At 43.3% G+C, this 14648-nt stretch overlaps 1 protein-coding gene across 1 annotated transcript in view; it reads right to left on the minus strand.

Annotated features, from left to right (window-relative positions):
* The window catches only part of AOAH (acyloxyacyl hydrolase), a 198423-nt gene continuing 184501 nt past the window's right edge, over positions 727–14648 (minus strand). The window contains exons 21-22 of the mRNA XM_018047156.1: positions 14424–14500; positions 727–1773 (exon numbers count right to left, since the gene is read on the minus strand). Coding sequence (XP_017902645.1) covers positions 1645–1773; positions 14424–14500 — 206 coding nt within the window. The 3' untranslated portion in view covers positions 727–1644. The remainder of the gene's footprint in view (positions 1774–14423; positions 14501–14648) is intronic.

The raw sequence follows: 14648 nt of genomic DNA on the forward strand, positions 1-14648 counted from the left end.
CCTGAGGACATGTGCTGGTCATTCTGAGCCAAGGATCCTACTCAGGTGACAGAAATTAATGGGTTGACAATAGTTTAAGTGTGTTGGCCCTCCGAACTGAAGCTCACACAAACCTGGCAGATTAATCTTGTGAGCAGAGATGGATTTACCATAAGTCTAAGAAAGATTAAGTTTTAGAGTTTCTTCCAAAGCCCTGGAAGGGGCCCCAACAATGAGTTCACAGGGTCCTGTGCTTTGTAAAATTGGCAAAAGTAAGATATTTTAAACACATTTCCTCCCTGTCACAATTTCCCTTTTATCTGGTGGCTCTGGAAAAGCCATGGGAATTTTGGGGAAGTTGAAATGGAGATACATTTAGGTTGCACTATGTATGTGGTTAGCTGTTATTTCTGTTCAGGTTACTGCCAGCCATCCTGGGGCAGGAAGGGCTTCCAGGTACGCTCCTACTGTCCACCAGCATGGAGACAAAGTGCAGGGCTAGCGGTCAGATAACAGGAGGAGAAAGTGTACTACAGCTCCTGGCGCGGGAAGTGTGGGGATCACGGAGGAGAAATGTGCGAAACTCACAAACTGGGAGCTAGTCTGGGGTAAGGTCTTCCAGTCACGGATACGATGACTGCAAGGTGTGGTTCATGCTGGTGCCTGGACAAAAGAGAAGTATCTCCCTATCAGGAATAAATAGTTAAAAATAGTAAAGTAATAAAGCATACACAATTACACACATACTGTCATTATAATTTCATCTTTATTAAGACAAAAATTTGGGTGCAGGTGGTTTATTTGGGGAGTGATCCCACAAGCAAGGAGAGTGACACAAGGAAGGAAGAAGAGTCATGTAAGGCGATGCTCCTGTGAGCAGAGGAGGCTGATTCTGTTGAGACCCCCTGAGAAGCACACAGAATATATCCCCAAACTGAGCACTAATCGAAGAGGCTGGAACCTTTACTCACCGGCCCCTGAGAACCCTGGCCAGAACTGGCCCACTCTGGGCTGTGCCAAGCAAGCTCCTAAGGGCAGAATGTAGAAAGGCAGGCCTGCTGTGAGGTGGAATGCTGGTGGCACAGACGCTGACCCCCATATCCATCAGCGCCGTGAAAGTGACACATGGATGAGAGGACGTGCAATAGAATTTATCAAACTTCTTGTATGTGTGCTTATATGAACACAAAGCTTTACCAGCACTACAAATAGGGTGTGTGTCTTTAATGACTCTTCCACAAAAGAAATTTGATCGAGGTCTTCCCATTTTGAAAAAAATCCTAGAAATTTACACAGCTTTACCAGTGATGAGTTGTGTAGCTGAAAGAAACTCTTCTAAACTATCAATAATAAGAAAAAAAAATTTCTATCTATAAACAACCATATTACAAAAGCATTATTATAGGAAGAAGTAATCAGATTATGTAGCCAAAGAATGTAAGAAAATCTTTTAAAGAAAGAAAAGTTGTCATTTTTTCCCTAGACTTTGTGGAGCTTATATTTGTTAACTTCCAAAAATTTGTAACTTGTTGTGATTTCTTCTCATTCTAAATAAGTATTTAAATTGTACCTAATTTTATGTTTGTGACAAGCAGCCCCTACAACCGTTTGTTGAATGAGTTTACCCAGGTTGCTGCCTCCCCAGAAGCACATGTCCTTGGGGCCTCAGTGCCCCCCTTGGTCTCCAAACACCTCCTCAATCTGGGGATTGAATGGATTCTCCTTTCCCAGGACGTGAGGCCACTGGTGCTGCATCTTCTTCCAGAAGCGATCTGCCAACAGCTGTGAAACCACCTGCAAGCAAGAACCCAAAGGAAAAGGAAAAGGGGGATTATACCAAAGTAAAGAACTTATCGGCAAGATTTACTCTATTCTTTGAGTGGTGGGCAGACCTTAGGCTGGCTCCCAAGGATTCCTACCTTTGAGTCTTCGTATGATCCCCTTCCTTTGATGTGGGTGGAACCTATCACCTGGTTCTAAGCAACAGAGCACAGTAAAGGATGTCCTTTCAGTGACTGTCGCGTTATCTATGACTCTGCTTTGCTGGCAGATTTGCTCTCGAGACCCTCCTTGCTGGGCTGATGAAGTTAGAAGGCATGTTGGGAAGCCACATGGCAGGGAGCAGAGGGTGGCCTCTAGCTCACATCTAGTAAGAAGTTGGGTCTTCAGTCCTACAGCCACAAGGAAATAAATTCTGCCAACAACCCAAGTGGGTATGGCATCAAATCTTCCCCAGTTGTCTCCAAGTAAGAACGTAGATGTTAGTCTGTGAAATCCTAAGCAGGGAGCCCAGTGAAACTGCGCCAGCACTTCTGGCCCACAGAAACTGAACCAAGTATGTATTGTTTTAAGCTGCTACCTTTGTGGAAATTTGTATTTGGTAAAAGACAGCAAATATACTTTCTCCGAAAGCCATTTATTCACTTACCTGTGGACAGCTAACACTTACTACAGGCCTAAGGCTTGGGTTTTGGAGATAAACAGGATGAATCCCTCCTTCAAGGAACTCCCAGCCTAGTGAGGGACTGAGACTTGCAGAATGATGCTACCAAAGCCACAGGGAGGGCGGAGAGGGTGCTCACACCTGGAAGGGGAAGAGGGGGCAACTCTGCTGGGTGGGAGCAAAGGCTAGGTCCTCTCTGAAGAGTGTGATAGCTGAGCTGAATTTTCAAGGAGGGATTCACCAGATGGATCCAGAAGGAAGTAGTGTACATGATGGAGGGTGCAGCACACCCAAAAGCTCAGAGGCACAGAAGGGAATGGCCCGTGGGTGGGGACCCAGGGGTGCCTGGGACTTGAGGCTGAATGGGTGCCCTGGCGGGCTGTGGGCGTGAAGAGTGTGGCTGGAGTGCCAGGGTGAGGAATGTAGTGGCTTAACTCCCAGGTCTGTCCCTGCTGTCCCAGCCCAATGCCCACTCGCTGGTTCCATTGTTGTACGTCCCTTTATTCACCATGTCACCAGGACCCATTCTTGGTGTTCAGTCCTCTGGCTTGCCATTAACGTGTCTTTGATGAGGAGTCTTTCTCTGCAGATAATGCCTTCATTTAGCAAATGGGGCTTGGACAAGCCTTCAGGCCCCAGATGGCTACATCTCCCTGGGGTTGGGTAGGGGGTGGTTAAAGCTGAATGAATAGAGGAATGTGATTGCTGAAGGCTTCAGAGGGGAACATATTGTTCAGCGCGGATGCTCAGTGATGTCCCTGACTTATTCAGAAGCACATGGACATTGTCTTCAAAGGGCACATCCTGTTCATCTTGCCAGTAAGTAGTGCTGCCAGCTCCCTGTGGATGTGGGCAGCCCTCTTCTACTCTCTGGGCTGAAATTCTCTCATTTGCAAAATGAGTGAATGATCTAATGACTTATCTGGGTCTAAATTGTGCAAAAGATTTTAGCACGTAGAAAAAAACTAGAACTGGTTGAGTCGATATATTAAACATCCTTGGTATTTTAATACATTCTGAGCCTTCTGAGGTGGATCCCAAATTCCATCCATCCACCAGTGTAACCTTGATTAGTTCTGTGTGGTGTCTAACACACACCCACCCCACCTGCCACTACCACGTACTACATGAACCACACACACACACACACACACACACACACACACACACACACACACACACACACACACACTCAGACCTAAAGAGGCTGTCAGGCCAGCAGGATTACTGGAAGATCTGACCATCTCTCACATACTAAAGCAGTCAGTGTTTTTTCAAAAGAGAGGACTGGTTTCAGACTGTTTTTCTTGCCACTTCTCAACAGAACAGCCTCCTTCTAGGTCTGTGGAAAATTACGGGTTCTTATTTTTCGGTTTTTGCATTTTACCTTGATATACCTAAGCAGTCTTCCTAATAATTATGTGGTACCAAAGTATTTGTGGTCATTTATTTCCCAGTCTGAATTAATAAGGGAGGAGATGGGGATGAGGATAAGCAGAGGAAAGTTAACAGGAGAGAACTCAGATCTGAGTTCGGGTAGCTGTTTGGTTTGAAAGCAATTAGTTGGCTGTCACTCTGATGGAGATTAAAATATTCATGAGTGTGCACTGCTGATATTTTGGATCTAAAATGAAAGTGGCATCATTATTACTAAACTAGACACTTGTAATAAAATGACCCACTATAATTATTCATTTGTCTGAGAAATGTGTACTGAGCACCTACTATGAGCTTCTTAAAACCAACCTTCTCTGGTAACTCCCATGATACACTGTTCAGGACAAGGCTCAGCTATCCTTATTACCCCAGGTGAGCTGGTCCTTGAACACAAATATCTTTTGTGTCTCCCTATTCACAATTTAAAATATTAATGCAATACCTATTCAGTTGAGAAAAAAATTAAAAGATAGTTAAGCAAAAAGGAAAGCAGGATACAACACATCTTAATTGAATAGAGAGTCACTGTCAGCACTGAACCTTTCTGAGCCACACACATGCACACACACATATACTGGATCCCTCTATAAATATTTTATAATCTGCTCTTTTTGAGAAATAATTAACACACAGTAAAATTAACTCTTTTTGGTAAACAGTTCCATGAGTGTTGACAAATGCATTCAGTTGAGTCATCATCCCACCAATCTTTAATCTGCTTTTATTAATTTGCTCTATATTACAAACCTATTTCCATGTCACTGAAAGCAGATCTCTATCATTTTTATTCATGGCACTATACTCCATCAGATAGATGTAAACTAATTTATTTCACCGATAGAGATTCTTGCCACACATCTTCCTAACATCTGTCCTCAGGACAGGGGCAGAGACAGTTTCCTGCTGCCGGTGCATACATCTGCAGCCCAGGGTGGGTTCACAGGCTGCCTCATTCACTACCCCTGCTAGACATGTGCACGGAATGAAACTGGTCCAGCAGAAAGCTAGGGGACGTAGGGTCCTGGGTAAGTGGAATGTGGTGGTGAACAGGGTCGGGCTCTTCCTTGTCTCTTCCTCGGCAGTGGCCCAGCTGCCTGTGCTCTCGCAGGGCCCCAGCTGCAGAGTCCAGACGGTTGCCACCAGGGCGCTGCTGCTCTTGTCCAGGTGCCCCTCAGTTCCAGCAGTGGGGCCCTTACTCTGGGTAAGTCCGTACCACATGGGCACTGGTGCCGGTCTGCAGGCCCCTCTGCAGCCCCAGTGCTTAGGTGGGGCACTGTCACCCACTCATCTGCCTGCTGCAGAAGCCCGCAGGGTAGCAAAACCACGCGATGGTTGTTGGCCCACTGCAACGTTTCCTCTTTGAAACTCTCACAGAAGGGGTGACCAAGCAGGGTAACTTAACCTCCCATTGGTGAGCAGCTTTCTCAGTTTTTACTTGCAGCCTTTGCTCTCCCTAGGATGCAGGCATGAGTCCATGGAGAGGGGAGTTGGAGGGTGGGGACTTGGTGCTGTTTCTTGATTCAGTCCTTGATGACAGCCATCATGTGGTTTTTAGAATTGTTCTCCCTTCTGATGACAAGTTAAAATTGAGCCACATTTCTTTGCCTAACCATATTTGTACTTATGATGAGTTCTTCCCCAGGCAGTACTAGTCCTCCAGGCAAATATACCATGCCAGATTCAGCCCACATGCTCATGATCTGCTCACATATGCAGGCATGATAGAAGCCCAGCAGTGGTCATAGCTGAACATCATCTGAGATTCCTCCACACTCCCACTTCAGAAGATATTTGTATAGACTTTGTTACAAAAATGCAACTCTTTAGTAAGACAACCATAAAAACAAACCCCAAACAGTAACTACCTTTTTGTAATATATATATATTTAATTTATTTATTTTTTAATTGAAGGATAATTACTTTACAGAATTTTGTTGTTTTCTTTTTGTAATATTTTTAAAGAATAAATTCTTGCAATTAAGAGCAAGATTATATAGACTTCACCAACAATTTATGACCAACCTTTTAAATTGCTAAATTTAACACTGAGGTTCTACCAGACCAAAATGAAAAATCTCTGAATTTATTTTTTCTGTAGGAAGAACACATCCAGTCTATCTTGGTAAGATTGATTTTAAATGCCTGCAGGGAAGCCCTCACCACAGGGAAGGCACGGTTTTATTTCTCTGGCCTCTTAATCTGCTCAGAAACACAATCTATTGGACCTGGTTGCTTTTGTTCCCAATTAATTTTAAATTTGTAAGCTTACAATGTGATAGTGGTATGAGATGTATTCTAAAACATTTAAGGAAAAATGTAAGTTTCCAGCTGCAGCCCGTCTGTGCTGACTCAGTGTGTCACCACTCAAACCACTGCTGCCAGCTGGTGTATAAAGCAAACTGACCAAACATGGCCCTTCATTCCTGGGTGACCAGCCTAAATGACCGCTATTGGAGGGTTTCCTGGCCAGAAGGCCCTTTCTCTTCTCTTTCCCCACTGCCAGCAGAGATGCCTTCTTTGAGGGACTCCACAAGTCTGCCATGGACCTGGAGTCCCAGGGACTTACTTGTTGAGACAAATAAAGATCTAGAGGCTATTAAACTTATTTAAAGCCAACCTACTGATTATATATATAGATGTTTGCTTCCAGCAGTGTAAACGGGTCAGGGCTTAAGAAAGAAGAGGGAGTTGGTGTCATGGAAGATTCACTGCCTGCAGGGAGAATTTGAAGAGGTTGTTTGAGTTGCTCCTTGCTTGATGAGAGATGAGGCTGTTTTGCAGAGACTTTGTTGGATGGAGTTTCTGAAGGCAGGAGGTGTCAGGAATGTTTAACTAGAGAGTCTCAGCATAGCCAAGAAAACTGGACTTGGTATGTTTGTGATTCTTTCAACATTTCCTGTTTACCATTGTCTGATTTTAGACTCAGAGATGTTTTGAGTGCCTTTTCAGATATTTAACTTTGCAAAGGTTTTGAAAGGTAGACGTTGAACATATAGAATTGCTGCACCTTCCACAGGCCACAAATCTGGGTCTTGGGTCTTTACCATGATGTTTCTTTTCTAGGACAAACTTTGTTTGCATTTTGTCAGTAGTTTGACTGCTATTCCCAACTCTCTGCTACATCAGCTGTCTCCGGAGGCATCTAGTGATCTCCCAGGTCTTCCTTCCAGTGGATCCTGCTGGGAGGGCCAATAGTTCCTGCTTCATGGCAGTCACACCTGTGTAATCCCTCTCCTTCGAGTGTGGTGGAACTTGACACTTGCTTTTAACTTCTAGGATATGGCAAAGGTGATGGAACGTTACTCTGAGATTAGGTTGTGTACCACTGTGACTTCTGTCTTGCTGGCAGATACTCTCTGTTGCTGTTTTGTACTCGCTGAGGAAACAAACAGGTCACTCAGGTGGCCTCTGAGCAACAGCCAGCTAGGAACTGTTGCTAGCAACATTTTAGTTCCACAAGCCTCAAGGAACTAAATTCTGCATATGAACTTGGAGGCAGATCCAAGTTAAGCTTTCAAATGACACCCAGCCCTGGCAGACACCTTGATGGCAACCTGGGAGAGACAGTGGAGCAGGATACCCAGTTAACCCATGTTGCCTAGATTCCTGGCCACAGAAAATGCCAGGTAAGTAATGCGCGTGGTTTTAAAATCATTTGGTATGCAACAGTAGACAACTAAAACACCTTCTCAATCTTAATCCTGTTTGATCTTTACTTTTTCTTCATAATTTGATCCCTTGGGCCAACCTCATCCCTGCCAGTTTCAATTAGAAGCAGGTGATTCCCAAATCTGTGTCTCCAGGCCAGACCCCTCTCCTGAGATCAGAACTCATAAACTTGATCTAGTGACTGGATATAATACAGATACCCCAAATTTAGAATGTTCCAATCTTCTCCTGACAAAATGTGGTCCACTGCAGAAGGCAATGGCAAACCACTTCAGTATTCTTCCATTGAGAACCCTGTGAACAGTATGCAAAGGCAAAAAGATAGGACACTGAAAGATGAATTCCCCAGGTGGGCAGGTGCCAAATATGCTACTGGAGATCAGTGGAGAAATAACTTCACATAGAATGAAGGGACAGACCCAAAGCAAAAATAACACCCAGTTGTGGATGGGATTGGTGATAGAAGCAAGGTCTGATGCTGTAAAGAGCAATATTGCATAAAAACCTGGAATGTTAGGTCCATGAATCAAGGCAAATTGGGAGTGGTCAAACAGGAGATGGCAAGAGTGAACATTCTAGGAATCAGCAAAATAAAATGGACTGGAATGGGTTAATTTAACTCAGGTGACCATTATGTCTACTACTGTGGGCAGGAATCCCTTAAGAAGAAATGGAGTAGCCATCATAGTCAACAAGAGGGTCTGAAATGCAGTACTTGGATACAATCTCAAAAACAACAGAATGATCTCTGTTCGTTTCCAAGGCAGACCACTCAATATCATGGTAATCCAAGTCTATGCCCCAACCAGTAATGCTGAAGAAGCTGAAGTAGAACAGTTCTATGAAGACCTACAAGACCTTTTAGAACTAACACCCAAAAAAGATGTCCTTTTCATTATAGGGGACTGGAATGCAAAAGTAGGAAGTCAAGAAACACCTGGAGTAACAGGCAAATTTGGCCTTGGAGTACGGAAAGAAGCAGGGCAAAGGCTAATAGAGTTTTGCCAAGAGAACACACTGGTCATAGCAAACACCCTCTTCCAACAACACAAGAGAAGACTCTACACATGGACATCACCAGATGGTCAACACCAAAATCAGATTGATTATATTCTTTGCAGCCGAAGATGGAGAAGCTCTATACAGTCAGCAAAAACAAGACCAAGAGCTGACTGTGGCTCAGATCATGAACTCCTTATTGCCAATTTCAGACTTAAATTGGAGAAAGTAAGGAAAACCACTAGACCATTCAGGTATGACCTAAATCAAATCCCTTACAATTATACAGTGGAAGTGAGAAATAGATTTAAGGGACTAGATCTGATAGACAGCGTGCCTGATGAACTATGGAATGAGGTTCGTGACATTGTACAGGAGACATCAAGACCATCCCCATGGAAAAGAAATGTAAAAAAGCAAAATGGCTGTCTGGGGAGGCCTTACAAATAGATGTGAAAAGAAGAGAAGCAAAAAGCAAAGGAGAGAAGGAAAGAAACACCCATTTGAATGTAGAGTTCCAAAGAATAGCAAGGAGAGATTTAAAAAAAAAAAAAAAAGCCTTCCTCAATGATCAGTGCAAAGAAATAGAGGAAAACAACAGAATGGGAAAGACTAGAGATCTCTTCAAGATAATTAGAGATACCAAGGGAATATTTGATGCAAAGATGGGCTCAATAAAGGAAAGACATGGAATGGACCTAACAGAAGCAGAAGATATTAAGAAGAGGTGGCAAGAATACACAGAAGAACTGTACAGAAAAGATCTTCATGACCCAGATAATCACGATGGTGTGATCACTCATCTAGAGCCAGACATCCTAAAATGTGAAGTCAAGTGGGCCTTAGGAAGCATCACTATGAACAAAGCTAGTGGAGGTGATGGAATTCCGGTGGAGCTATTTCAAATCCTAAAAGATTATGCTGTGAAAGTGCTACACTCATTATGCCAGCAAATTTGGAAAACTCAGCAGTGGACACAGGACTGGAAAAGGTCAGTTTTCATTCCAGTCCCAAAGAAAGGCAATGCCAAAGAATGCTCAAACTACTACACAATTGCACTCATCTCACACGCTAGTAAAGTAATGCTCAAAATTCTCCAAGCCAGGCTTCAGCAATATGTGAACCGTGAACTTCCAGATGTTCAAGCTGGCTTTAGAAAAGGTAGAGGAACCAGAGATCAAATTGCCAACATCCACTGGATTATCAAAAAAGCAAGAGAGTGCCAGAAAGACATCTATTTCTGCTTTATTGACTATGCCAAAGCCTTTGACTGTGTGGATCACAATCAACTGTGGACAATTCTGAAAGAGATGGGAATACCAGACTACCTGACCTGCCTCTTGAGAAACCTATATGCAGGTCAGGAAGTAACAGTTAGAACTGGACATGAAACAATAGACTGGTTCCAAATAGGAAAAGGAGTCCATCAAGGTTGTATATTGTCACCCTGCTTATTTAACTTCTATGCAGAGTACATCATGAGGAACGCTGGGCTGGATGAAGCACATGCTGGAATTAAGATTGCCAGGAGAAATATCAATAACCTCAGATATGCAGATGACACCACCCTTATGGCAGAAAGTGAAGAAGAACTAAAGAGCCTCTTGATGAAAGTGAAAAAGGAGAGTGAAAAAGTTGGCTTAAAGCTCAAAATTCAGAAAACTAAGATCATGGCATCTGGCCGCATCACTTCATGGGAAATAGATGGGGAAACAGTGGAAATAGTGGATGACTTTTTTGGGGGGGGTCTTAAATCTCTGCAGATTGTGATTGCCACCATGAAATTAAAAGATGTATACTCCTTGGAAGGAAAGTTATGACCAAACTAGATAGCATATTAAAAAACAGAAACATTACTTTGCCAAGAAAGGTCCATCTAGTTAAGGCTATGATTTTTTCAGTGATCATGTATGGATGTGAGAGTTGGACTATAAAGAAAACTGAGTGCCAAAGAATTGATGCTTTTGAAGTGTGGTGTTGGAGAAGACTCTTGAGAGTCCCTTGGACTTGAAGGAGGTCCAACCAGTCCATCCTAAAGGAGATCAGTCCTGGGTGTTCTTTGGAAGGACTGATGCTGAAGCTGAAACTCCAATACTTTGGCCACCTGATGCAAAGAATTGACTCATTGGAAAAGACCCTGATGCTGGGAAAGATTGAGGGCAGGAGAAGGGGATGACAGAGGATGAGATGGTTGAAGGCATCACTGACTCAATGCACATGAGTTTGGGTAAACTCTGGGAGTTGGTGATAAATAGGGAGGCCTGGCTGCTGTGGTCCATGTGATCACAAAGAGTTGGACACAACAAGCGACTGAACTGAACTAAATCTCCTTTCTTTAAGTTCCTTGACTTGGTATTTTCACCTCTCTTCATCCAGGTGTCTAATTTTGTGAGTCATCTCCTTCCTACTCATGAAATCCATCAACCAGCAGGTCTGGCATTATACTCTGCTAGTCCCATTACCCCCTTAAAATAAAGAAGGTATTTCTTAAATTTCTGTTCTACATTTTGGAAATGAGATAAAGAAGTGATTATTAGTATATCAGGCTTTTTTTAATATTTGCTTACTTTCACTTAGATGGTGAATACAATCTGGCTCAAAAATTAATATCTATCAGAAATTTGAACTTTTCAACAAAATCTGTGTTTATACTTAATTACACTTGTCTCTCTAAGATAATTGGAACAGTTGAATCAATAGTGATTATACACTGTCCCCCTCTGCTTCTCCAGCAGGGTTTTAGAAAAAAATAGGCCAATAAAATAAAGCCTGCTCCCCTCTTGGTGGTGAGGGGCCAGTAGCAACTGTCTTGCTCAGATGTACAAGAACTGGTGAGGGGCACTGGACAAAGGTTCGTGGCTACTCTTTTGGTTGGTATTATGTCTGTGCCATCAACATGAGGTCCTGCAACTCAGCCTTGACCAACTAGCTCTTTCAAGGTGGAAAAAGAGTGGATTCCTCTAGCTTCCCCATGGTCTGGAAGAATACATTCACATGGCTTCTGCTTTAGGGCACGCCACTGGGAGGAGGGTATATAGGGACATTCAGAGGCTCCCTTAAAGGCTTCAAGTCACAACCGTGTCCTGATGCTGCTGCTCATATCTGTATCTACAGCTCAGATCCCTTCCTGAGCTTGCTGCAGAGACATCCTATAGGATCTTTAAACTTTTACTAACTTTTACTAACGCCTCCTCAAACCACCCTATCCCCCTAAAGGTGTTCTTGATCTCAGCAGGCAATGGAATCATCTATCCAATTTCCCAATTCACAAAAGAAGTGTCATGCTTAGCATCTCTTTCTCCTTCACCTTTACATCCAATAAACAACCATGTTCTGTTGATTTAACTGTCCGAATCACTCCAATAGAGGCTTTCTCTCTCCCACTCTCACTACGTCTGTTCAGCCACCACACTCTCCCACACAAAAGTGTCCTCCAAACAGGTCTCCCTCCCTCTGGACAAAACCATTCTCCATGCTGCCACCTCAGGTATCTATCTCTTTAGAGCACAAAGTGAAAGAAGTGAAAGTGTTAGTCACTTAGTCATATCTGATTCTTTGCGCGACCCCATAGACTGTAGCCTGCCAGGCTCTTCTGTCCATGGGATTCTCCAGGCAAGAATACTGGAGCAGACTGTCATGCCCTTCTCCAGGGGATCTTCCCGACCCAGGGACTGAACCCAGGTCTTCCACATTGCAGGCAGATTCTTTACCATGTGAGCCAGGAGGGAAGCCCTAAGTCTGGGTATTTTTCCTTCTTGCTGAAAAAACCTTCAATGGCTTCCCATTCTCCATAGCTGAAAGGTCAAATCCCATACAGACCCTATGTGATCTGTCCCTAAATCTCTCTCTTGATCCCTCTCTCTTCGCTCCACTCTGTGTCTCAGCCACACTGAAACACTTATTTCCTCCAATGTGCTGTGCTTTCTTTTGTATTCAGGTCCTTGCCCTTGCACTTCTTTGGCTCGAAACATTTTCTGCAGCCCCTTCCCTCTTCCTGTCACTTGACAAGTTTATGGTCTTAATTCTGAGTTCCCGCCTCCAAAAGTTTTTTCTCATACCCCTTTGCTCCATCCCATCTCCCATAATGCTCCCTTAGCATCTGTGCTAGCAAATTAGAGGCATTGACTACTTTACATTTAATTATCTGTTTACTTCTCATTCTCCCACTCTATCCTATAATCTCCTTAACAGGCAGGGATAGTTTCTTGTTCATACTTGACTTCTCACTGTATTTGATACTGGATAGGCACTCAGTAAACATTCTTGGATGGCAATTTGCCATCTAGACTGTTCAGCTCAACATACAGGATAAGCAGGTGGGCTCTAGGCACGTCTCTCCATTGTCATCCGCTTTAGTCACAGCTCCGCCCACTGTGGCCCACTCTATCACCCACTCCCAGCATGTGAACGAATTTCTCGGGAATGGCTTAAGGTCACAGCACACACTGATTTTCAGCTTTTGACTCTGTTCACAACAATCAGTTATTGGTGAAACTGTTTGAGTGCAAGAAAGAGCCCCCATCTGACAGAACTTGAACCCTAATGCTATTTTAAGAGTCAGGGACACAATACTCTTTTGATAGATCAGACAGATATACAACAAAGCTGTCTTTGACCCTCTTCTTTTTAGTTTGTTCCTCATTACTCCCTATCTGACCATCTCCTCTCGTCCCTGTTCTCTGTAGAATCAGAGGGTAAAATTCTGTGATGTACAAAGAATGATAAGAAGGACTACCTCATTACTGCCAGAAAGCAGGTCTCCACGTGAGCTATTCTAAAACCAGACATCATTGAGGGGAGGGGCAAACTCTAATATTTAGGCAGCTTCTAGCCAATGATTCTCTTGGATCAACATATCCAGGTGAAACACAGGAAACTTAGATATTCTGAAGTGCATTACTTAGATTTTTCGGGTTTTGCTATTTAACACATGGGCGTTTAATATTCACTTTAAAATTTACCCAGCATCTATGGGACTCCACTGTCCATCTATCTGGTGATGGAGTGGCAGTCTTCCTTTTCTTTTGAGATAACTCTTAGCCCTGCCCATGGGTACTCATGGGACCTAGAACTCGAGGGAAGGACAGCGTGGTTCTCTTCAAGCTTCTGAGGTGATGATCAGGCCTCCCTGTGGCCTGACTGACCAAAATGTAACAAGTGGCAGCGCTACCCCCGCCCCTGGTTCTTTTCCTAATTTCTCTATAAAGAGATATTATGAGGAAGTCCAGTATATAGAACAGATAAAAGAGGAACTTCCTGGGCTACAGCCAGGATAATGGACAGAATAAGGACAGGAGGGGACAGCATCCCACCTTCCAGCTCTCCTTGCTCTGTGAAGAGACCAGGGCAGAACTACTTTCCAGAATTGTCCCTTGGAATCCTAGATGGGAAACAGCTTTTACTGCAGGATATTGTCAAGGACATTGTTTTCCTCTCATACAATTCTCCTCATTTTCTAGAATGATCTGTAGAAGAAATTTCTCACAGGACTCATTTCCAGGAATCCTTCTGATTTTTTTTTTTCTGAGTACTTATTTTTTTTTTAATCTTTTGAAGGCCATGGCTTATGCCTCTCTTTGCATCAGCCCCTTGGAAAGCCTGGAGCTGATTTTGTGGGTCCTTGCAGGGAATACCTTAGGAATTTCTGGGAAAAATCATGAATTGTAAACATTAAATCAGGAATCCAGGTATCATTTCTATCTCATTTTCCTTTTACTCTGATTTTTACTTTATTCTTTAAAATTAATATTAAATTATGTTTATCTTCTATCTTACACATGCATGTACATCACTTCAAACTTTTTGGAATAAAACAGGATAAAAATGAACATATGGATGCATTAATTATAATGAAAAAATAACAACTTTCAGCAACCATCACATGACTGCTCTTACCTCATTAGGGTGAAATCCATCCACGGGTTCGATGAGCTGCCAGGGCTGCCCACCTTTCTTTTGCCACTCCTCCGTGACTGCAGGGCAGACACACACAGAATTAGAGACAGGCTTTTCCGAGCAGTGGTCAACACCCAGAATAAGGGGTGTGAAGGATGCTCCCCTCCTGGGCTGATGTTTACCCAGCCACATCTGCCTCTGAGTCATTGTTTCAGTTTGGGGGTT

The sequence above is a fragment of the Capra hircus genome, chromosome 4 (genome assembly GCF_001704415.2).
Source record: "Capra hircus breed San Clemente chromosome 4, ASM170441v1, whole genome shotgun sequence".
In the NCBI taxonomy this organism is placed as follows: domain Eukaryota; kingdom Metazoa; phylum Chordata; class Mammalia; order Artiodactyla; family Bovidae; genus Capra; species Capra hircus.